This window comes from Calidris pugnax, unplaced genomic scaffold, assembly GCF_001431845.1.
Source record: "Calidris pugnax isolate Ruff unplaced genomic scaffold, ASM143184v1 scaffold47, whole genome shotgun sequence".
In the NCBI taxonomy this organism is placed as follows: Eukaryota; Metazoa; Chordata; class Aves; order Charadriiformes; family Scolopacidae; genus Calidris; species Calidris pugnax.
In genome coordinates this window covers 1,162,721-1,186,227 of record NW_015090809.1, presented here as the reverse complement: position 1 = coordinate 1,186,227, position 23,507 = coordinate 1,162,721, and the positions used below count along the sequence as shown (strand labels likewise).

At 47.1% G+C, this 23,507-nt stretch overlaps 1 protein-coding gene across 1 annotated transcript in view; it reads right to left on the bottom strand.

Annotated features, from left to right (window-relative positions):
* Positions 1–3,600: 3,600 nt before the first annotated feature.
* ARHGEF5 (Rho guanine nucleotide exchange factor 5) overlaps positions 3,601–23,507 on the bottom strand; it is a 45,699-nt gene continuing 25,792 nt past the window's right edge. Inside the window, exons 3-16 of the mRNA XM_014938392.1 lie at positions 19,199–22,772; positions 15,986–16,067; positions 15,550–15,614; positions 14,969–15,231; positions 14,326–14,486; positions 12,085–12,237; positions 10,875–11,004; positions 9,905–9,979; positions 7,094–7,183; positions 6,608–6,762; positions 5,760–5,921; positions 5,079–5,149; positions 4,643–4,747; positions 3,601–4,387 (exon numbers count right to left, since the gene is read on the bottom strand). Coding sequence (XP_014793878.1) covers positions 4,233–4,387; positions 4,643–4,747; positions 5,079–5,149; positions 5,760–5,921; positions 6,608–6,762; positions 7,094–7,183; positions 9,905–9,979; positions 10,875–11,004; positions 12,085–12,237; positions 14,326–14,486; positions 14,969–15,231; positions 15,550–15,614; positions 15,986–16,067; positions 19,199–22,772 — 5,241 coding nt within the window. The 3' untranslated portion in view covers positions 3,601–4,232. The remainder of the gene's footprint in view (positions 4,388–4,642; positions 4,748–5,078; positions 5,150–5,759; positions 5,922–6,607; positions 6,763–7,093; positions 7,184–9,904; positions 9,980–10,874; positions 11,005–12,084; positions 12,238–14,325; positions 14,487–14,968; positions 15,232–15,549; positions 15,615–15,985; positions 16,068–19,198; positions 22,773–23,507) is intronic.

The window sequence follows — 23,507 nt, the reverse complement described above, 5'->3', positions numbered from 1 at the left end:
GCCCCATCTCTGTTTCAAGGTTCGCTCTGGCATCCAGGGTCCTGCTTCTGCAGGTGTTTTCACCTGGGAGTAGCTTCATTATGTTAGATGAGGGTCACCTGGAACCCATGTGCCAGCATTTTGGAGAGGGTATAATTAGCCTAAACAGTGCACCAACGTGCCACCTGGAATGTCATTGCAGCAAAACCAGCAGTTAATTAGTGGGCAGCATTCAGCTGACAAAACCCAGCTCTGATCTTGGAGGGGACAGGGCCTCTTCAGTATTAGCTGAAAGTGCAAAATTAAAAATCTCTGACTGCTTTAGAGTCTCCCGTTTCTGAGCAAGGTCGTGTTCATTTACTGAGCTCTGGTCCTAGTGCCAGCTTCTTCTAGTATTGTGAAAGGGAGTAAGAACTGTGAAGTTTTCATTCATTTTCCTTTAGGAAGGACCAACATAGGTCTCCAGGGCTGTAAACTTTTTTTTTTTTTTTTGAGCCACACATATTTTTAGATATAATTTTTTACATAAAAACATGTCAGCAGTCATAACATTTGACCTTCGTAAACCACAAATTTCTCAGATTCTCAACAAAACTTTTTAAATGTAGTTCGTGCTTGTATGTCATCGCTGTTCTCGCCACTCAAATGACTGCAGCTGCCCTCTAAAGGTTGTCTTTCTTTTTAAGTACAGAAACACTGAATTTCTTTTGCCCACACAACGTATCAGCCCCCACAGGTGCCCGTGGGAGATGATGGTTCAAGATACACCGACATCTCCTACGGTGTTCCTATGCTGTGGACCTCCTTTGGGGATCTCAAAGCCTACACTTCTCTTTCTGTTTAACACTGATTTTCTGGGCAATGGGGTTATCCACGTTAGATAATACAGGGAGAGATCTTGACTCATAATTAAGACTGTAATAGGACGCAGCGGATAATTTGCCAGCTTGACTCCTGCCTCCTGAATGTGCAATTCTAAGTTTGAAGTGAAACAGGGACAGCTTTCTGGTGAGTAATTTTACATCTTGGCTAGGCTGCTTCTAACTCTCTGAAATTAGCGGCATATTGTGGAGAAAACTGCTCCTTCTTAAAGTGCTTAAGACCTATGTTTGTACTTTGTGCCAAGGAAGGGTGTGCGGAGATGCCCCTGCTTATACTTATTGCTGTAACAACCACGATCAGCTAAATTTGTTATTTGCACCATTGGAGGGTCAGAAATGGAAAAGGCATAAAGGGGTCCCACCTGTGGGGAGGAGGGGACAGGAGAGGTGACCCAAACCTGACCAACAGGGTGTTCCATCCCATCTGCCCCATGCTCAGTGCAAAAGCTGAGGGATCAAAGGGTCAACTCTCTTTCTCTGGTGGCCAATATCTGAGGAGGACTCTGTCTGTTTGTCTGCTTTTGATCCTGAGGGATCAAAGGGTCAACTCTCTTTCTTTGGTGGCCAATATCTGACGAGGACTCTGTCTGTTTGTCTGCTTTCGATCCTGATCTGTGTGTTCCTGACCCCGGAGCTGGAACCCAGTTCCCATCCCTCGCTGAGTCCAGTCTGGGACTTCCCCAGTGCCTGACAGTGATGTCATCCTGGGAACTTGATACAGTTTTCTATATATTGTATCCATTTCATTATTTCCTGTTTTTGGTTTAAATATTAATACTTCTTTAAAGAGGTTTAACTCATTCTAAACTTCTAAATCTCCTTATCTCTTCCTTTCCTCTCTCTTTTGGGGGATAGGGGTGGAGGGAAGCGCCATCTGTCATTCTGGTTTTGGTAAATTTGGCCGAAAGCAGGACAAAGTGATACTGTATTACTCTGATTAAGTTTGTACAAACCAAGGGGATGTTAATCTGTTTCAAAAAGCAGGAAACAAGTCAGTGCAGGTTTGTTAATGGGTTTTGGTGGCATTTGGTGGCCCCCTGCTGGGGCTATAAATTTAAACTAAATAGTGATAAGTTGAGGCCTATCTGAAGTGTAAGAAATCCACATAAACCAGAGTACAGGCACTCTCATGAGCATAAGCTGACCTTTAAATGTTTAGAAACATAAAAAAAAAAAAAGCCTAACAGGAAATAAAGCCTGTACCTGTGACAGGGAGAAGTTAACCTTTGATCCAACTAATTAAACATTATAGAAGTCCCATCAGTCACAACAACAGTGGCGCCTTGATGTTTCCTATTTCAAGAAGAATTTTAACAAGAACATAGAGAATTCATCAGGGAAACCACCTTGGGAGAGTCTAATGAACAATACACCTGCTCAGTTTTGAGAGTAGAAGTTGAAGGAGGAAAGAATTCTTGACCTTTAAAACGTTTAACAAGATGACTTCTGATGTGGAATGGCGATGCCTACGGCCTGCCTCCTCACTGTACAAGCAGCAAAGGTGAAGCTGACATGGACAGGAGATGCCTCAGACTGCCTGGGTAAGAAGACCTTACAACCAAATTACTGCATCCTGTCTTACTGGACTCCCATCTTCTGTAGGTCATCCCCATAGCTTGCCTATACTGAGGACATACCACCGTTACGGCACCCGCAGCAGCTGTCACTTCAGGGCTGGTGATAACACCCTGGAGAACCTTAAGGTATATCTGGTAAAGCAAGCCTTCCTCACTGCCTCTGCCAAGTATAGCTATTTGCACTGAATATTCACTTAAAAAGGCAAATTCTATCTAAAAAGATATGAAAATACTGAATATATATTCAGTAAATATTGAATCGCTGATATTTGAGATGAAAAGCTAAGCAACAAGGAAAGAAGAAAGTTGTTCAACTCGAGAAGTGCATGAGTTTATTAGGACTAAAAGCAACTTTTTTTTCTTTTTTAATCCAGCTAAAATTATTGATATAAATAGGCTGTAATACGCTATACTAGATACAACGTAAATGGGAATTAAAGGCAGAATGTTACAGAGATAGAAAGCTGGAGATGTGAAGATAACTAATTCTTCAAATGTATCAAATGCAAGAAGGCTACACGTTGCTTTCTTTGGTGTACTGATTCTCATACTTGATCTTGCATTGACCGAACGCAAACACTTTAACACAGAAACAGTATCTTACAGTTGAAGGCATATCCTCAAACAGGTTCTGCACAAAAGCAGGACTGCATGTAAACTGGACTTGAAACCAGAGAGTTCTAAAAAAGAACCAAGTCCCTGGTACATATTTTGACTTTTATCTACAGTGGCTAAATATCTCAGTGTTTTCTATAAGTGTGCAAAATGGTGCATGCAATACCACGTCAGCTATCAGGTTAAGAGCAGCAGGAAAGTGCCACTTCATTGCATATGCCTAGTCATGGTTATTTTTTATTTTTTTTTTTTTACAGGGTGTGTACCAACACACAATAAAAATCTTCGTCGAAAGTCACTCTTCTACTTTGAGTGGGAGGCAGTGTATAAAGGGGTCATCTCAGATGGCTTCCTGGGACACTTGTTCAGAAAGGAGGTGACCATTGAGAAACAGATTCCTCAACTTGATACCTCTTAAGGCGGGGGAAATCATCACAGTGGCTTCTGAAAACTTTGCTTAAGTGGATTTTCTAATGCTGTCAAGAAATCTGCCGTGGTTTGGGCCGGACTGGCCAATAACAGTAGGCTGAGACCGAGTTAAATTTAGGTACAATGAAATATTTGCCTATCTAAAAAACAGTAGACTTGCACGATCAAATAGATAAATTGTTCTAAAGGAAATTACACTATGGAGATCAATACCATCAAGATATCAAGAGGACACTCAAATGGAACACTCTCCTCAACTACGTTGTGCTTTGCACTTAGCACCTTCCTTCTCAGGAACTCAAAGCTCTCTAATACTAGTGAATTTAGCCTCACAACACCCGGTGAGGTAGGTGAGTTTACCCCCATTTCACAGATGGGAAAACCGAGGCAGAATTCTGAAGTGACTTGCCCGAGGTCCTGCAACAACTTGTCAGTGGCAAAACCAGGAATATGTTGTCAGAAATCCAGATCCCAGACCTCTGCCCCATTAAAGTCCCTCCCTACTACCACAAAGCAAGCGATACATGCAACTTTTTCTCCTCCTACTGCTGCCGTAGTCCTGGTGACACCGAGGAAGCGAATGATTTTTTTTTTCCTGATTGAATTCCCGCTTTCTTTGGCAAAAAGCACCTGGTTCTGTCAAAGTGCTGTATTATGCTCTTTGCAGAGGTGTTTTTTTCCGAGGCACGATAGAAAAAAAGATGGTTTCCCCATGGCAGGGAGACTGTACAGGTCCAAACAAAATAGATTCTTATTTCTTGCAGAAGACCTGCTGCTTGGCATTCTTCACACGTTGCTCCTCCTTCAGGTTCTTCTGCCGCGCGTGTTTGCTGGAGATGAGGTCCACGTGTTCGGCAGGGAACCAGCCTCTCTCCCGGTCTGAAAGTCTTACTCCTTCCATCCATCCTGTGGTGAGGGGAAAAGCATAACATGAGGCAAAACAGCCAAACGTTTTTTCGTTCTTCCCCAAAAGCCCCCCCTCCAACGAGGCCATAAAATCACAGAAAAATATCCCCTTTCAGCTTCCAAATAAAGGGTCTCAATGAAGATGAAGAGTCTCTTCATCGAGAGGCTCCTTCCTGAGCCCGACTGTGTTGTTAAAGCTTTACACCATCAGGGGTAACTTCCTACCCATAATTTAAGACAGTTCATTCTGCTCACCATCATTGCTGTTCTGCATAACCATAACGATATCTGCTTTCTCCAAAGCCAGTTCATCGTTTTCCCGAGCCTTGTAAGTCTTTATGCATTGAACCTGTGGTGCATCTAAAGGAGAGGAAAGATCATAATGGTACACCAGCAAGCAACAGTAATCCTGTGTGCAACAACAGCCCCAGAGGAGGGAGAGGATAAGGGATTGCCCAAACACTGAAGAGCAATAAGACTGGAAGGTAGACAACAGGTCTACCTCATATGAGGAGTAAAAAAATAACTGGCAGAACCTGGCACTGAGGGAAAGGCTGTGGATGTCTTATTTGTTTAGAAAAAGGCAAGTATTCTGCCTGGGAGTAATTTCTGGGATGTACCACCTCACAGCAGCTCCAACTCCTCTGAGCCAGACTACCCCCCCATTGCTGTAGTAGCAGAGCAGTCTCACCAGGGCACTCCAGGAGGTCCAGTTCTCCTCGCGGAGGAGCCAAAGCAGAGATCCACCTCAGCTTCTCACTGCTGGAAAACATCACCAGATAGGTGTCAGGATTCAGTGTGAGCCACAGCAGTCTGATGACAAGAATGGAGGGGGTGGTGGGGCGAGGTGGGGCACGTCCAGGTTTGCTCACAGGAGGAGACCGAGAGGGGGGTAACTGGGGGAAGCAGAGTAAGTGGAAGCAAAGAAAGGGGATGGGAAAAGGCAAAACCTCTCATTTTTGGAGGCTGATGGTATAACATGATCATAGAATCATAGAATCATAGAATCGTCTAGGTTGGAAGGGACCTTAAAGATCATCTAGTCCAACCATCAACCTAACTGACAAAAAAATAAACAAGTAAAAAAAAATAAAAAAAATCACTAAACCATATTCTTGAGGCCCATGTCAACCCGTCTTTTGAACACTTTTGAACTCTTTTGATGAGTTGTACTGTATGAGCAGCTATGATGAGAGAGGAGCAAGGTGGTTCATTAGGGGCTTGTTATGACAAGAGGATGGTTTTCAAGTCCTCTGCTCTGCAGCTGTGTTTGATATTTCAGCATTTGGGTAGCTGAGGGACAACCATCAGGCTCCAAGGAGGTGTCTGGCTTTGGTTATGGGATATACCGAGGGTAACCTTGAGCTCTTACTGTGTCTCTGTACGAAACAAAAACTCCACTCTCTTTCCCTGGTTATTCTGAAGTAGGAAGAGACGGAAAACATTTTTGTTTGTTCCATGCAGTTTCATCTCGCACTTCTCCCCACGCACATCTGAGAAAGCGGCATGATCAAACACAACAAAACGTCCACCCCTGCAGGTAAAGAGCAGGAACAAAACAAGTTGTGAGTTTTAAGGTGATGAGGGTTGCAAAGTGCCCATATCGTTTTCTGATGTCAGGAAAGGAAAGAGCTTTTAATGAGTCTTCACCTGCTTCAGGCACCTTAAACTTTTTTCCTGCTAGAAGCCAGAGAAGAGAGAGGGGCCTTCATGAAAAGGGTAGAAATACTAAGCTCTGTCCTGTCTGAAATTTTATTTGATAGCTTGCAGCTCAGAAAAAACACCCCACACCCCCTCCCAAAACCCCAACACACCCAACCAACAACTCTCTTAGTTTCTTGACCAACCAGTGGTTTGCACATTCACTAATCTCCAACGCTGTCCTTTAGGAACAAATTGTTTACCAAAGTAAAAGTAGAATAAATAGTTATAATTAAAGCGTTTCACATTATACAGATGGAAAAGCAGAACAGAAGCGTTGCAGTAGGCACCGCAGGATATCTTGTTATATTATGGTATGTTGTAATTAAGAGTTGGGACTATCAGATTGCACAGACTCCCATGATACTCACAGAATGCAGGGTTAGGAGAGTGACTTGACAAATGCTGCCACTGTCTGGCAGGCAGGCAGAGGGAAAGGGCTCTCTCACCAAAGCACAGACCCAGAAAGAGACAGGTATTTTTAGAAGGGGCAGCAAGAATTGGTGTTGAAGCACTCACTCCTTCGGCCGAGACAGGAGCAGACAGTCATTGAAAAGGTGTAGGTAGATGGGACGGGTGGTGACTTTCCACTTTGGACTCGGGGTGTTGAAGTCCAGTGCTGTCAACTCACCACACTTCACGAGTCGCCTTGACTGTGAGATGAGTGGAAATATCTGCAAGACAGAAATGAACGTTTATGTCAAGTGTGTAGGAGGAAGTAGGCATCCAGGAGTTTTGGATTTGCATTTTTGCCTTTCTCTAGAGGAAGTGTGCCTTCGTGTCTCCAGCTGGACAGCAGTAAGTCATGGTAGGTACCTTCAGCTGAAGGCTGACACAAATGATTAGGCAAGGGAAGCACTGATGACGAGCTGCCCTGTGTATGATATTCTGGTTCAACAGTTCTGTATATATTGGAGAGGAAAACAGAAAGTGAGTGCAAGCAGCTTTGTGAGGAAAGAGAGAAAATAGATTAGGCTAGAAAGGCCCAGGGACGGACGAGCTCACCTTGCACTCAAATTCAATCTTCTGGCTGAGGTAGATCAGCTCTTCAGTGCTCTTCATGCGCTGGACATTTTCATTGCAGTCCTTGATGAGCTGCAGAGGAAAACAGCTGATCAATGAGGTGGGAGCAGAACTGCCTGAAGGGATCACTACTAGTCCCAGGAGCCCCTCAAGAGTCAGCGTAAGTGACAATTCCTTAGGCATCCTCCTTCCAAAAAAGTGTTTTTCCAGGTTAGCATACTAATCTTTTTCCTACCTACAGTGATCATCCTTCTTTCTTAAGGAAGGTATTCTTTAGATGAAGTCTCCGTAGTAGGTATTGTTTTACCTTTGGGAGACTAGAGACATCTCTCTCCTTTCAAGTGACAGAGGTTGAATTGCTGGTCATTTGGAAGTAGCTCCTATTAGATGCTCCATTGTAAACACAGGAGGCTGATTAGATAGACATCAGCCTCATTTTTTCCACAACCCAGAGCTTGTTGCTAGTAACGGTGAGGACAGGACGCAACGAAACAGAATTCCTTCAGGCTGTGAGCAGCCCACATAGCTGCCCGAGGTGACACAGGATGAGTGTCACACAGATAACACTGGGTTGAATACAGCTGGAGCCTAAGGATTTCAGTGTATGACATCTTGCCCACCCACCTCAGCCACAGTGTTTTGGGAGCTGTGCAGCAGGTAAGTGCAATCCTAAGAGTTTTAAGGAGGTGTGCATCATGTTGAACTGGTCTTTAGGTAGAGAACAGAGGAGGGATTGTAAGAAAGAGTGACACTCCAAAAAGCTCAAATGATCACTACACAGAGCAGGAAGTAGTTAGGGACAAGTCTAGCTGCTGTACAAATTCCAGATAACAAGCTGTCCCAGAAAACTTTAAATCTTGCCTCTGTAATAAGGGACACAATAGAGTAAAACTTTAAATCTTGCCTCTGTAATAAGGGATACAATAGAGTAATGTGTCTGGCTAATAATTATAGCAATATTTTCTTCTGGGGGATGGGTAATAATTATAGCAATATTTTCTTCTGGGGGCTGGGGTAGTAGAATCATAGAATCATCTAGGTTGGAAGAGGCCCTTGGGATCATCGAGTCCAACCATCAACCCTACTCTACAAAGTCCTCCCCTACACCATATCCCTCAGCACTGCATCTAAATGTCCCTTAAACACAGCCAGGGATGGTGACTCCCCCCCCTCCCTGGGCAGCCTGTTCCAATGCCCGACCACTCTCTCTGTGAAAAATTCCTTCCTAATATTCAGTCTAAACCTCCCCTGTTGGAGCTTGAAGCCATTCCTTCTCGTTCTGTCGTTAATTACCTGTGAGAAGAGACCAGCACCAACCTCTCTACAGTGTCCTTTCAAGCAGTTGTAGAGAGTGATGAGGTCTCCCCTCAGCCTCCTCTTCCTCAAACTAAACAGTCCCAACTCCCTCAGCCGCTCCTCATATGATTTGTCTTCCAGGCCCTTCACCAGCTTCGTTGCCCTCCTCTGCACTCGCTCCAGCACCTCCAGATCTCCCCAGTATTGAGGTGCCCAGAACTGGACACAATACTCGAGGTGTGGCCTCACCAGCGCTGAGTACAGGGGCACAGTCACCTCCCTACTTCTGCTGGTCACACTATTTCTAATACAAGCCAGAATGCCGTTAGCTTTCTTGGCCACCTGGGCACACTGTAGTTGATAATAATTAGAGACAAAGATAAGGAGCACGAAGGGGGAATGGTAGTTAGGGGACTGGAAAGAGTGAGTCCTGAAAAAAGTAGTTCAGTATCATTGGTGCCCAACTGGCTCCCACTTCAGTGCCTCCTGCTCACAGCTACTGCTGCCCATGCAGGAGAGTCACGTGAACACACGGATTTGTTACTGGTGAGGATCCATGACAAGGGCCATCAACAAGGGTGAGGATCAATAAAAAGGACTGGGCCACTTAGGTGTCCCTGCAGCTGTGTGATGCAGCATGGTTGTGGAGAATCACAGAATATCCTGAGTTGGAAAGGACCCACAAGAATCATGGAGTCCAACTCCTGACTCCACACAGGGCAACCTAGAAGTTAAACCATAGATCTAAGTGTCGTGCAAACACTTCTTGAGCACCATCAGGCTTGGGGCCACAACCACTTTCTTGGGGAGCTCATTCCAGTGCTTGACCACTGTTCTCAGTAAAGACCTTTTTCCTAATATCCAATCTGAACTTCCTCTCATGCAGCTTTAAACCATCGCCTCGCATCCTTTCACTGGACACCAGAGAGAAGAGCACTAACCTCTCCACTTCCCCTCACGAGGAAGCTGTAGACAGCACCAAGGTTACCCCTTAGTCTCCTCTAAGATGAGCAAGTCTACTATCCTTAGCCACCCCTCATAAATCACACCCTCTAGTCCTTTTTGCTGCCATCCTTTGGACACATTCTCCTATTTTTACATCCTCCTTATACTGTGGAGCCCAACACCGCACACAGTACTCAAGGTGAGGCCCCATCAATGCTGAGTAGAGCAGGACAATCACTTCTTTCATCTGGTTACCGCACACAGTACTCAAGGTGAGGCCCCATCGGTGCTGAGTAGAGCAGGACAATCGCTTCTTTCATCTGGTTAGTGATGCTGTGCTTAATGCACCCCAGGATACAGTCACCTCCTTTGGCTGCCAGGGCACATGGTTGACTCATATTGAGTGTACCATCAACCAAACCCCCCAGGTCCCTTTCTGCAGGGCTGCAGGACGTCTGCCAGGGCACATGGTTGACTCATATTGAGCGTACCATAAACCAAACCCCCCAGGGTCCCTTTCTGCAGGGCTGCAGGACGCGTTGATGGCTTTACCTTCTCAAGCGCGTCGTAGGCCTGTGTCGCTTGCACTTCCTCCTCAGACCCCGGCCGAGTTCTCTTCAGGATATTCTGCATGAGAGAAGAGGTTTTTCATAATGCAGACAGGGAAAGCTGACCATATGTCTTCGGGAGTGGTAAGAGAAACAAGGAGACACTAAGGTGCCAGTCTCAAGGGAGGGTAGAGCAGGAGCAGGTGATAAGATGCAGAGATAACAAGGCCAGAAATTTGAGATGCAGAATGTCACTGATCAGCTGCACTGAACAGGGCATCCCTGAAAATCTCGTGGCATTGGCTATCACGTTACATGGCATAGGAAGCAACCATTATTCCAAGCACAAACAGCCTTACATAGGCTATCAGGCAAAGAACAATCACATTTCTCCTTTTCAAAAAGGGCTCAAATAATCAAAAAGAATAACTTCATAGAAGCTCAAAATTCCTTCATCAGGTACTTGCTGGTTCCCTGTCTGGAAGGCTCCTATTGGTCAATATTGCAGGCAAAGAGCAGAGGCTGCCTCCCAGAGGGCAGCCAAGGAACCCTTGCTTTGTTTTCCCAGCAGGAAGCCAAAAGAGTTCAATAAAAAGTAAATCAACAAGTTCTGATAAGATTCCATAATTTTTTTTAATAGAGTACAATCGAAGTAGTGTTGCAACAGTCCTAACCAGTATACAAACTGCACTGCCTCACAGAGGCTGTCATATCCAACTCATGGTGCTGGTCTAACGCACAGCAGGCATCTGCACGATGACAGACGGGTTTGGTTTTGCAAAGGTATATTCACAAAATAGGCAACAGAGTGGCTTTGGAGCATCTTGCCAAACTGGTCACAGATGCAACATGAAGGGCTCTATGCAGTCCTTCCACCCACCACTTGGAGCTAGCTCATTCATGTGACTTTCAGACTTAAAGAAGGGCCAGCTCGAGAGAAACTGGTAGGAAAGCAAAAAAATTGACAGAGGTACCTGCAGGAGGAGTTTGAGTCGAGTGATACGCTGGAAAGGGAGGATGAGGAAGGATTTAAGTGAGAGGCGCTGGCATACTGGGTCACTTTCCAGTCTCTCCAGGACTTGCTGGAACCCTGCATTTCCATTTCTGTGGGAGTGGTAAAGAAAAAAAGGCATCAGAGCAAATAAACAGTCTTCCTACTATCAGGTTTCAGTGAGCGTTGTTGGAGTACTCCCAACAGCCAGGTTTTGTCCCCGAGGCAAGAGATATCAAGAAACTGTGCCATTGCTGAGGAAGAGCAAGTATGGGTTTCTGACAGCTATGAAAGGACAGCAGTACAACTGTTATTAATCTTTCCTCTTTCTGCCACAGCTCTCTGAAATAAAAGCCAGAAGCAAGATCTACGTTCCAACTCCCCCCTATCAATAGGGCACCTTTCACAGGGAGTGGTGGTTTGTATTCTTTCCTTACAGTGCCTGGTCCAGTTCCAGGGGCTGTGTCCAGAGTCTGGAAACAGCTGCCTCCCTTCTCTTGCTTCTCTTACAGGAGCTGCGTTGCCCTGCTGGTGTCTCTCCCATCCTCTCAAACACAGCCACTGCCATCCAGTTTTCTATGTTTGCCAGTAGCAGATAAAAAGCTGATGGTATGAGAGTAGCACCAGCCACCAGAACAGCCAGTCCCATATCCTTGAAGAGATGGGGAAGAAGGTTGTAGGCCCAGTAGATGTTGGGCCCAAGATTTTCAATCCATTTTAAAGACTCATGGACAGTTTAAGCTTACAGAAGCCATTTAAGCTTACAGAAACCATTTTTTTTTGCTTAATTGCAGAATCACAGAATGACTGAGGTTGAGTTTCACTTCAGATTATCACTTTCCAGTTCTTAGCAGTGTGAAAACCACAGACTGGAAACCACTACCCAGGACAGCCATTTTTATTCTCTTCAGTAGAGAGTAGACAGAGAGAACAGGCTGCAAAGGAATTGGATATTAATTATTCTTTCCCTTTCCAGTGCTATGGGAGAAGAGGTAGCTCTGTCCTACTGTCCCAAATGCCACTGAACTGAAGAAGGTTCCTGCCTGTTCTTCTGGGGACGTAGCGCGAGCGCTGGCCAAAAGCCTCTATCTGCTGCATTCCCCATCGTTTGAAAGAGTGAATATTTGAGGTGCAGCAAGGAAGTAAGGGGGGAGAAGGGTGTAACAAATGAAAAAAAAACCCAAAAAACTTACAGTAACCGCTGGAAGGTTTGCTCCTGGTAGGTCTGGTTTGTTACATACGGTAGATACACCCTGCGGAACTCGGGGGCATGTTTCAGAGCCACATCGCACACGTGGAAGGTGAATATGTCCTCCTCAAATTTCTCCTCCAAGTCGAAGAGGAAACTGCAGCACGTGGTTGCAGTGCCATAAAAGAAGAGGGAAATACCAGAGTCATTTAGTAAAGCAGAAAGGTCCTCAGTCCTCTAAAATCCCGACAGCCCACATACAATCACAAGGCAGCTCTTTACTTCTAGAGAAGAGCATAATGCAAGGAAGAAGGAGAGGCAGAAGACCTCTGTTCTTGAGAGGGCATATTTCTAAAGGCATGGTGAGAAAACAGCTGAAAATTAAGACATCACGACAATAATCCCACCAGTAGAAATGGAAAAGGTAGCAGCAAACCTTACTAGCGGAGCGATGTACGTAGCCAAGCCTCGCAGGAGAAAAGCAGAACAGAATCCTACAACATACAGGATTCCTTGCGTGTGGGGTCATGTCTACATTTTATGACTTATGCTCAACTGATTCACATTAGGTTCTGTCAAGTGATGGCTGTAACTTACTTCCCCCCCTCCCCTCTTTTTTTTTCAGTTAGGGTTCATGCAGCTGCTTCATGTCTTCAATTTGGCAGGAGCTGCATCTGGTTTGGGCTGAGGTCTAGTTAGTCAAGTTTAGCTGTAGCTGAAGCCAATAGGGCATGGCTACAGTAGCATTTTGAACATTTTGATCTCCTGCAATGAGCCCTGTGTAGAGTTGCGCCATAATATCCCGGACCTAACACCAAGATTTATATTCCCCTATCACCCAAAAAGATGAATGTTCCTTTCGGGGCAGCGTCGGTGTGTAATCACAAAGCGCTATGTCACAGAGTCACAGAATCTTCACGGTTGGAAGGGACCTTTGAGATTGAGATCGTCGAGTCCAACCACACACACAAAAAAAAAACAAACAAAAAACCCAAAAAAACCCAAACCCAAACAAAAAAACCCAACCCCACAAACAGACACAACCCAGCATGCCCTGAAGGGCCACATCTACATGTTTCTTAAATACCTCCAGGGATGGTGACTCCACCACCTCCCTGGGCAGGCTGTTCCCGTGCCTGCCCACCCTCTCAGCAAAGTCATTCTTCCCAATATCTAATCTAAACCTCCCCTGCCCCAACTTCAGACCATTTCCTCTGGTCCCCTCATTATTCCCTTGGGAGAAGAGGCCAACCCCCACCTCTCTGCACCCTCCTTCCAGGGAGTTGTAGCGGGCAATGAGGACTCCGCTCAGCCTCCTCTTCTCCAAACTAAACATGCCCAGTTACCTCAGCTTCTCCTCATATGACTTCTTCTCCAGATCCCTCACCAGCTTGGTGGCTCTCCTTTGGACACGCTCCAGCACTTCAATGTCCTTCTTGCAATGAGGGACCCAGAACTAAACACAGCCCTTGAGGTGAGGCCTCACCAGTGCCCAGTACAGGGGCACAATGACTTCCCTACTCCTGCTGGCCACGCTGTTCCTGATACAGGCCAGGATGCTGTTGGCCTTCTTGGCCACCTGGGCACACTGCTGGCTCATGTTCAGCCGGCTGTCCAACACCCCCAGGTCCTTTTCTGCTGGGCAGCTTTCTAGCCACTCTGCCCCCAGCCTGTAGTGTTGCCTGGGGTTGTTGTGACCAAAATGCAGGACCCGGCACTTGGCCTTATTGAACCTCATCCCACTGGCCTTGGCCCATTGATCCATCCTGCCCAGATCCCTCTGTAGAGCCTTCCGACCCTCAAGCAGATCAACACTCCCACCTAGTTTGGTGTCATCTGCAGACTTACTGAGGGTGCGCTCAATCCCCTTATCTAGATCATTAGTAAAGATATTAAATAAGACTGGCCCTAAAACCGAGCCCTGAGGGACACCACTGGTGACTGGTCACCAACTGGATTTCATCCCATTAATCACAACTCTCTGGGCACAGCCATCCAGCTTACCCAGTGACGGGTGCACATGGCACTTGTATGCCATGGTCGTGATGCCGCACAGCCATCCAGCTTACCCAGTGACGGGTGCACTTGTCTATGCCATGGTCATGACGCCATGATATGCCTATATCTACCCTGAAGGTCAGTGAACACGCAGAACAGGAGAAAGAGGTGTTATTGATGGAAACGGCGAGCTGCGTCTACGCTTCATGGAGGGCGTTAGTCCTGGAAGGAAAGGGCCATATCTCACCTGGCACTGACATCGCGTACGTCATGAAGGCGGGAGAAAAGCCACTGACGCTCTTGGTTGGTGAGCATTGCCTGGAGCTCCGCTGATCGCTGGAAGTGATCCACTGCCACGTTTAAACTGCGCAGGTATGAAGCCTCAGATATTATCAACTCAAACTTGGCCTTGAGAGATAAAAGGAGGGAGCACAGCATCAGTAGATGTTTCCTCTCAGCTCTGCAGCTCACAGAGGTCAACCCGATGAACTCACGCTCTACCACAGGAACTGCAATGCACTGTGGTTTTACTAGCATCTCTCATAAGTTTAAGTGTGGGAGAATACTAGAAGTCTTCTTTTTTAACATTCTCTTTTGCATTAACATGCTCAAAATTCTTTGGTTTATCTCGTTCCAGTTTCCCCATGTCAGTTCTCATGAAGTGCTCAAAATTCTTTGGTTTATCTCGTTCCAATTTCCCCATGTCAGTTCTCATGAAGTTACTGATATGATCTAGAGTCACTGCTCCTTCAGTGCTCCTCTTCTCTGCAGTTCCAAACTTCACCTGCATTCCCACATCAGACATTTTTCCTCTCCGCTTTAACCACCCTTTTGGGGACTCTTTTCTTGACTACAGACCACCTATCTACCTTGTTACATCTGTCCGTTACCTCCTGCAGCTTCTGCTCATCACGGGACATATTGAGTAGTATTCTGCTGCCCCGTATCATGGGGATGTCCTGCCAGAGGGATGCAGTAGATGAGACTGACAGACGTTGCAAATACGAGTCCTGGGGAGACAGCACTTTCCTCCGTAGCCTCGGGGAGCTGGGGAAACTCGACTCTATATCCTCTGCGAAAGAATCCACTCTCTTCTGGCTCTGAATGGCCTTGTTCAGAACCACATCACTGTACTCCTGATACAGCAATCTTGCTGTGAAGAGAAACACACACATTTACACTTTCTACAGCAGCTACTCGCCCTCTGTTTCAATCTGGGGAAAACTCTGTCAGTGTCTCAGATGAGGATAACTGAATCCGTTAGACCGCATCCACCCATCACAAGCAAGGCTCACCAGTTGCCCCAGTGTACTGCAGGACTCTGGTTTCACTGCCTTCATCAATTACTGCTCTCTAATGCCACCTCCTTCCTACCATGCGGCAGGAGACCCTCTCCTTTGTCCTCACTGGAAGGGTGAGAGATGGTGGAGGAGAGAGGTCTGTCACAGCACTTCAGGCAGAAGGTACTTACAGGAGTTGATCAGTTTGGAGTGCCGGCGCTTGAAGTTCTCCATCGCGTCTGCAGGTTTCTTCTCTCTGTCAGGCAACAAGGATTTGGAAACAAAGAGCCAATGAAGAGCACAGTGCCAGACACGGCTTATCCAAATGTTAGTAACAGAACTGGCACAGCAAGGACCTCTCCTTCCAACAAGCTCAAGCTCCACATGCTTTACTTAATGAAGGACAAAGTTTGACTTGACGGAAACACTGTCCTAAAGGGACAGAAGTACTTCTGTAGAAATGGGGTCCTCTCCCAGAGGGCACAGACTGAAACACAGGCCTAAGTAATTTTATTATAGTTTTCTACTCCTTCTTGTCATCTTTGGACCCTCTAGGAACAATGGAGGGCAGCACACATCCATTCAACAGGATGGGGGCAAATTCTAAGGGGCCTTTGAGAGACTTACCGCAATATAACTGTTTCTGAACTGACTGGTGGTTCTCTGTTTGTCTTGTGAACTTCTTCCTCTGAAGGAACAGAAGGGATTTCTGCATGTAAGACAATTAAAAAGTAAACACATAAGTCAGACTTTAGAGTCCAGCTACAATCCTAATGATACACAAATATCACTTACCTATACACGCCCTAAGTGGTGTTGGTGGTCTTGGGTTGGAATACAGGTGTCCTCCTGACCTTTGTTTCTGGGTTAGAAACTTTCTGGTTTTAACAATCCTTGACATTACTTAAGTTTTACATCTGTTACTTAGTCACCCTGGCTTTTCACAGCAAGATTAAGGCCAGCACTTTCAGAGATGACAGTAACTCTAAAGCTTCCATGATGGGTGGACTAGATGATCTTTAAGGTCCCTTCCAACCTAGATGATTCTATGATTCAGTTGACACTGCCTGTGGGCTCTATTTGGTGCTGCCTTTCCCCATCTGCAACTTGGGCCAGACATCAGAGGATCAATGGACCCAAAGTCACTAGGCAATGTCTGAAAGTCTTTTGTGGACGCTGAGCCCTGAAAACTCTCGGTGACTTCTGGGGTCACCCAGAAGTCACACCTGTGAAGACACTTAGAAGGGATGTGGCCTGAGAATAAACGCTATCCTCCAATTCTCACCTTGATGTACTGTGTGAGCATTCACAAACTGCTGTTTGAGTCAGCTTCTGCTTATGTAAAACAGAGAAGAGCAGATTTTTTCGTTTGTTTTGTGAGGGGTTTGATTAAATACGAGGTGTGTGCGTACACTTTTATATATATATATATCTGGTGCATATATAAAATTCATTGGAAACAGGAGGAAGCCAGCCCAGAGAGTGAGCTGCAAGTATGGGTCAAGGCCAAACAGTGCAATTGCCCTGAATGTTTTAAAATTTGGAACCAAGAATTTACAGGTCAAATACATGAACAAATCTTGATTCAAGTGCTGCCAAACCATTTACACCCTTCAACACTCCCCTCCTTTTTCCTCTGTGCCAAAAATCCAGCACATCATGGAGCTTGGAAAAGAAACTAAATAAGAACTGAGAAGCAGCAAGTATGTTTAAAGTTCATGAAAAACGTAACAAAGAACAGGCATGCATCTTGACAATAAGTACTATCTGAATGAACTGCATCACAGAAGGAGCGTGTTTTCCATTTGTGACATGGGTGAGTTGGCTTCTATGCAAGTTGGGACCTCAGACTTGACAAATCTGCATTCTTATCTGTAATCTCAAATCCTACGTTCTCAGGAAGATCAGCTCTTTCAGAAGGTCAGATTGGAACCTAAAGGTGCCGGTTGCAAAATAAAGGGAGGTAGCAAATAAACAAGGAACTAAAACATGCTGTGACAGATACGGGCTACTAAGGGTGTGTGTGTGTGTGTGCTTTTTCTTCTCAGCTTGGAAATGAGCTGCTACAGGTGTGTGTGTGTGTGTGTGTGTGTTTTCTTCACTGCTTGGAAATGGGCTGCTACAAGTGCAGCAAAATGCAACGGCCATGGGATGGCAGCAGAGGTGGTGAGCAGAAGCTCTGAACGGAAGCCCACCAAGAAACTCGTTTGAGTAAGGGCACTGGGTCATTAACCACGGAGAAAGGACAAGAACAGAAACTGGAAGCACAAGTTGAGGAGCGAGGGACCCGTGAGGTGAGATGAGAGCAGCCCTACTGGGAGAAGAAGCAGGATGCACTGGTTACAGGGCAACAGGGAGGACCTGGGAGGGGGGCAGCTCAGGGCAGGACAGCAGTGTGTGATGAGTGTTACCAGAAAGGCACAAGAGCAATGCCTGGCCCGTAGCAATCACGCCTCTCCATCACACTGCCTATATGACTTAATCCCACAGTTTTGGTATCTGCAGTATGTTTGTTGTGGAGAGTGGAAGAAAGAACTCACCCTGCAGGATGTCTGGTGGTACCGATGCCCTCTTCAGGCCCTGCCGGTGCCAGTCCTTGCTCTTTACTCGCCGTTTAATTGGGTTTTCTTGATTGGCTGCTGGCTCCTGTGCAACTACCCTGTCCGTTTTTTTGTCTGGCCAACTCGATGATTTTTCCAAGGGTGGATGTCTGGGTATTTCCTCCTTCGGTGGAGCTACCAAGCGGAGTTCTCCTCCTTCTCCTTCCAGCCTTTGCTTGACCCTCCTTTCATCTTCTCTTTTCTCCATGGTTGCCAACGGAGCCTGGATGCTCTTTGTGTCCACACCAAAGCTGCCTGCCTGCTGCTCCCATCGCAGCTCCCCTGAGACCTCCTCTTCTTGGCAGGTGGTTCTGGTGGTTGGCGGTGATGGAGGGCTGAGCTGGAGAAAGTGGATTGGATTGGTGAATGCTATCGTTGGAAACGGCTGTGGAGAGCTTCTGCTCTTGGAGTCTCTGGATGCTATCAGGCCTTCCAGCGAGGGCCAAAAAGGGTGGTCAGGTGAGGATTTTTCCAACTGTATATCCACGTGCTGATCCAGTGTTTCAGGACTGGTGTCAGAGCAGCTGGCCAATGCCTCATTTCCAACAGCAGAAAAGCTTTTGGCCAACAAACTGACCCCTGAGTCATCAGAAGTCTCTGTATCATGGGTACCTGAGTCATCCCACTTTCTAGTTACCGGAACAAGGTCATCTTTCTCTGCTACATCTCCTCCATCAGAAGCAGAGGCCACAGTGTTAGAATCAGACACAGAGGCAGCAGTCCGGAGAGGGTGGCTTATACTAGGGTGAGTGGCTAGTAACTTATTATGGTCTATACCACAGTTGAGATGTGGGCTGGAGTGGGGTACAGGAGCCAGTGGCTGGTAACTTTCAAGGGCTGGAGGTTGGGCAAGGTGATTTGCATTAAGTGCAGGGGCCTGAGCTTGACTGGGGCTTTGGACATGGGAAGGAGGATGAGGAAGCTTTTTGGCATCAGGCTCAGACACCAGAGGTAGGCTTGAGTGGGACATAGGGGACAGAGGTTGGTCTTGCTGGTTCACAGCAAGGACCATATCTTCTTCAGAGGGCCAAGTTAGGGTGCTCAGGACACTGGAGATTCTGGATCCAGGCTCTTTTTGGTTTAAACCGCAGTCAGACTGATCAAGTAAAGGCACTTGTTGTGTTTCATGATCCACATTTGCTCCCGTTTCTTTTCCTTGAATAATGGCACTTTTTTCTGGGGGGGTTTGCTGAATTGTCTCTGGGTGGTTCAGGGGAGTGGAGTGGAAGAAAGAACTCACCCTGCAGGATGTCTGGTGGTACCGATGCCCTCTTCAGGCCCTGCCGGTGCCAGTCCTTGCTCTTTACTCGCCGTTTAATTGGGTTTTCTTGATTGGCTGCTGGCTCCTGTGCAACTACCCTGTCCGTTTTTTTGTCTGGCCAACTCGATGATTTTTCCAAGGGTGGATGTCTGGGTATTTCCTCCTTCGGTGGAGCTACCAAGCGGAGTTCTCCTCCTTCTCCTTCCAGCCTTTGCTTGACCCTCCTTTCATCTTCTCTTTTCTCCATGGTTGCCAACGGAGCCTGGATGCTCTTTGTGTCCACACCAAAGCTGCCTGCCTGCTGCTCCCATCGCAGCTCCCCTGAGACCTCCTCTTCTTGGCAGGTGGTTCTGGTGGTTGGCGGTGATGGAGGGCTGAGCTGGAGAAAGTGGATTGGATTGGTGAATGCTATCGTTGGAAACGGCTGTGGAGAGCTTCTGCTCTTGGAGTCTCTGGATGCTATCAGGCCTTCCAGCGAGGGCCAAAAAGGGTGGTCAGGTGAGGATTTTTCCAACTGTATATCCATGTGCTGATCCAGTGTTTCAGGACTGGTGTCAGAGCAGCTAGCCAATGCCTCGTTTCCAACAGCAGAAAAGCTTTTGGCCAACAAACTGACCCCTGAGTCATCAGAAGTCTCTGTATCATGGGTACCTGAGTCATCCCACTTTCTAGTTACCGGAACAAGGTCATCTTTCTCTGCTACATCTCCTCCATCAGAAGCAGAGGCCACAGTGTTAGAATCAGACACAGAGGCAGCAGTCCGGAGAGGGTGGCTTATACTAGAGTGAGTGGCTAGTAACTTATTATGGTCTATACCACAGTTGAGATGTGGGCTGGAGTGGGGTACAGGAGCCAGTGGCTGGTAACTTTCAAGGGCTGGAGGTTGGGCAAGGTGATTTGCATTAAGTGCAGGGGCCTGAGCTTGACTGGGGCTTTGGACATGGGAAGGAGGATGAGGAAGCTGTTTGGCATCAGGCTCAGACACCAGAGGTAGGCTTGAGTGGGACACAGGGGACAGAGGTTGGTCTTGCTGGTTCACAGCAAGGACCATATCTTCTTCAGAGGGCCAAGTTAGGGTGCTCAGGACACTGGAGATTCTGGATCCAGGCTCTTTTTGGTTTAAACCGCAGTCAGACTGATCAAGTGAAGGCACTTGTTGTGTTTCATGATCCACATTTGCTCCCGTTTCTTTTCCTTGAATAATGGCACTTTTTTCTGGGGGGGTTTGCTGAATTGTCTCTGGGTGGTTCAGGGGAGTGGAAGTCCTGCCTGGTGTTTGGGATGGTTCTAGAGGCTGTGCCACGGTCCTCCTGTCCTCAGGAAGGCTCCTCTCAAGAGGAAGACCGCTCGTGTACACTACAGAGAAAGAAGATGGGCCACTAAGTTCTTCATGAAAGCCTTCCTCAGAAGTAAGAAGTTCACGGGGAATGTTGGCCTCCTCTGGATCAGTACTTGCACTAGCAGTTTCCCCTGATGTTGGGTTCCACACTTGCACAGAAGCAGCTTGGTTGGCTGGCTTCTCTGCAGAGTCTAGCAGTTTGTTCAGGTTGGCACCAGGACAGTCCTTAGGGGTCACAGGGGCTGTTACACCAGCACCCTCTTGCTGTGGGCCAGATGTTGAAGCCACAGAGGTGAACTCTGAGGGTAAAGCTGGAATGAAGTCCTGAAGCTCAGCTTTTCCCGAATTTTCGGTAATGAGATGAGGATCTATGGGATCAGGGGGCTCCAAGTTCTTGGTACCAGAGGAAGGGTGCGCTGGCACAGAAGTCTCTGGGTTCTCTGCACTAAAAGGTGCTGCCACTTCTCCATGGAGTGGAGCATCTCTTTTATCAAACCTCTGGACAGCCTTTCCATGCCCATCACTGTGCTCATCCTCTCTGCCCAGTCTTGTCCTGTCATCCCAGTCAGCTTCTCCCACATCCTGACCACCGATGGAAAAGCGGCCAGAGTCTTCTAGATCTTCTGCCTGGTCAGAGATAAGGCAAGTCTGTGGAGGCACCACTGGAGTTTCTTTCACTGGGTTCAGGTTATTTGAGGACAGAGGGCTGACAGTGGGTGGCTGACACTCAGAACCTGGTTCTGTGACATGAGCTTTCAGCAGTACATCCTCACCAGGATCCTGACCCACAGAGACAGGTTCCCCAGGAGGAAATGCTGAACCTGTTTGCTCAGCCAAAAATACATTCTCCAAACCACACAAATCCACATTATGCCTGGGAACAGAAGACACCTCTGACCTGAAAGCTGATGAGAGATCCTCTAGTTTGAGCTCTTCCCTCTGCAGTTGCTGTTCCTGCTCATTTTGTTCCTTGCTTTTCTGATCTTTGGGCTCCAAAGATTTTCCTTCTTCTGTCAGATTCTGCCCTTTGCACTCTTCCTTCTTCACTGCCTCCTCCTGTGTTGGTTCCTTATGCCATGTAGCATTCACTTCCTTAATTATTTTAGCGGTATCCTTTACTTGGAAGGCATGCTCAGCTGGAGAGGCAGGTTGGCCCTCTGGTTTTTTGTGATCATCTTCAAGATGAAGACCTTTGGAAGTGGATGAGTTTTCTTTAGGAACCATTACTGCTCTCTGGTCTTTGACCACATTGCTATTCCTTGTTTCGGCAGCTGAGATGTTTCCTTCTTCTTGTAGTGAACTTACTTGGCTGTCATCTGTTAAAGTGGAAGACCGTTGACAGGAGGAGGCTTTTTTGGAAAGAGAATACTCTGTATTCTCTTCCAAATCCTGGAGTGCTCTTATGCTTTCCTTAGCATTTTCAGAATTGGAAGGTTTAGCTATGTCCTTTACTGCTTCCTCTGAGGTAGGCTGCTCATTGTTTGCTGGTGCCACTATGTTGCTGCTTTGCTTCTGCTCTGCACCAGGATCAACCTCCTGCAAAGAATCCGTGGAGATCTTATCCAGAAAGGGTTCAGCCTTATAATGCCCCTCTGAAACAGTTTTACACACCAAGAAGCACTTGGGTGTCTCTCTCTGAGACGAAATGGCATCAGACAAAGGAGATTTTGGATGCTGGGCCTGAGAGTCTGAGCCATAAAGAGCCTGTTCTGCCTGGCACTGAGGAAACTCAGTGCTGAGGTCCACAGCCTGCAGGACGTCGCTGCCAGCGGCTGGCACATCCTGGACCGTGCTGAGGGATGAAGAGTCCTGGTTGTTTTCCAGGTCAACCAGCTCTACTTGCTTAAGTTTCAGAGAATAATCCAGTCCGCTCTTCCCTAAAAGCATTTCTCCTTCCAATTCTGAGGGTCCCTTTTGAGGCTCTGCACCACCTTGCTCTTGTTCCAGTCCTGCTGGCACTTTGTGCACAGGGTTAGAGGGTCTGCCCAGCATCTCTGCTGCTTTCCCTGGAGCAGAAAGGCAGTCCTTGGGAGAGCTGAGCTCTGCTCCCTTTGCAGAGTCAGACGGGCTGGTGCTCATTTCAGCCGATGTGCGAGGGGCATGATGCTCTCCTTCAATTGCTGCAGAATCCCAGGCTTCCCCAGTGGCGCTGCTGGCTTCTTGGGGAGTGGTACCTCCCTCACTGGTTTCTTCAGACTCCATCAGTGACACATCCTGTTAAAGAAAAATGAATTTTTCCTGTTACTACTACAGAATCACGGAATTGTCTAGGTTGGAAGGGACCTTTAAGATCACTGAGTCCAACCATTAGCCTAACAATGCCAACACATCCCTGAGCACCACATCTACCCAGCTTTTAAATACCTCCAGGGATGGTGACCCAAGCCCTTCTGTGGGCAGCCTGTTCCAATGCTTGATAACCCTTTCGGTGAAGAATTTTTTCCTAATAGCCAATCTAAACCTCCCCTGGTGCAACTTGAGGCCATTATCTCTTGTCCTATCACTTGTCCAGTTCTGGGCTCCCCAGCTCCAGAAGGACAGGGAACTGCTGGAGAGGGGACAGCAGAGGACTACAAAGATGAGGAGGTGCCTGGAGCATCTCCCTTACAAGGAGAGGCTGAGGGACTTGGGTCTTTTTAGTCTGGAGAAGAGAAGGCTGAGGGGGGATCTGACTGATATTTATAAACACTTAAAGGGTGGGTGTCAGAGGATGGGGCTGGTCCAGTGGTGCCCAGGGACAGGACAAGAGGAAATGGGCACAAACTTCAATAGAAGAAGTTCCACCTAAACATGAGGGGGAACTTCTTCACTTTAAGGGTGGCAGATTAGGCTGCCCAGGGAGGTGGTGGAGTCTCTCTCCTTCTCTGGAGACATTCCAAACCCGCCTGGACACGTTCCTGTGCAGCCTGCTCTGGGTGGACCTGCTTTGGCAGGGGGTTGGACTAGAGG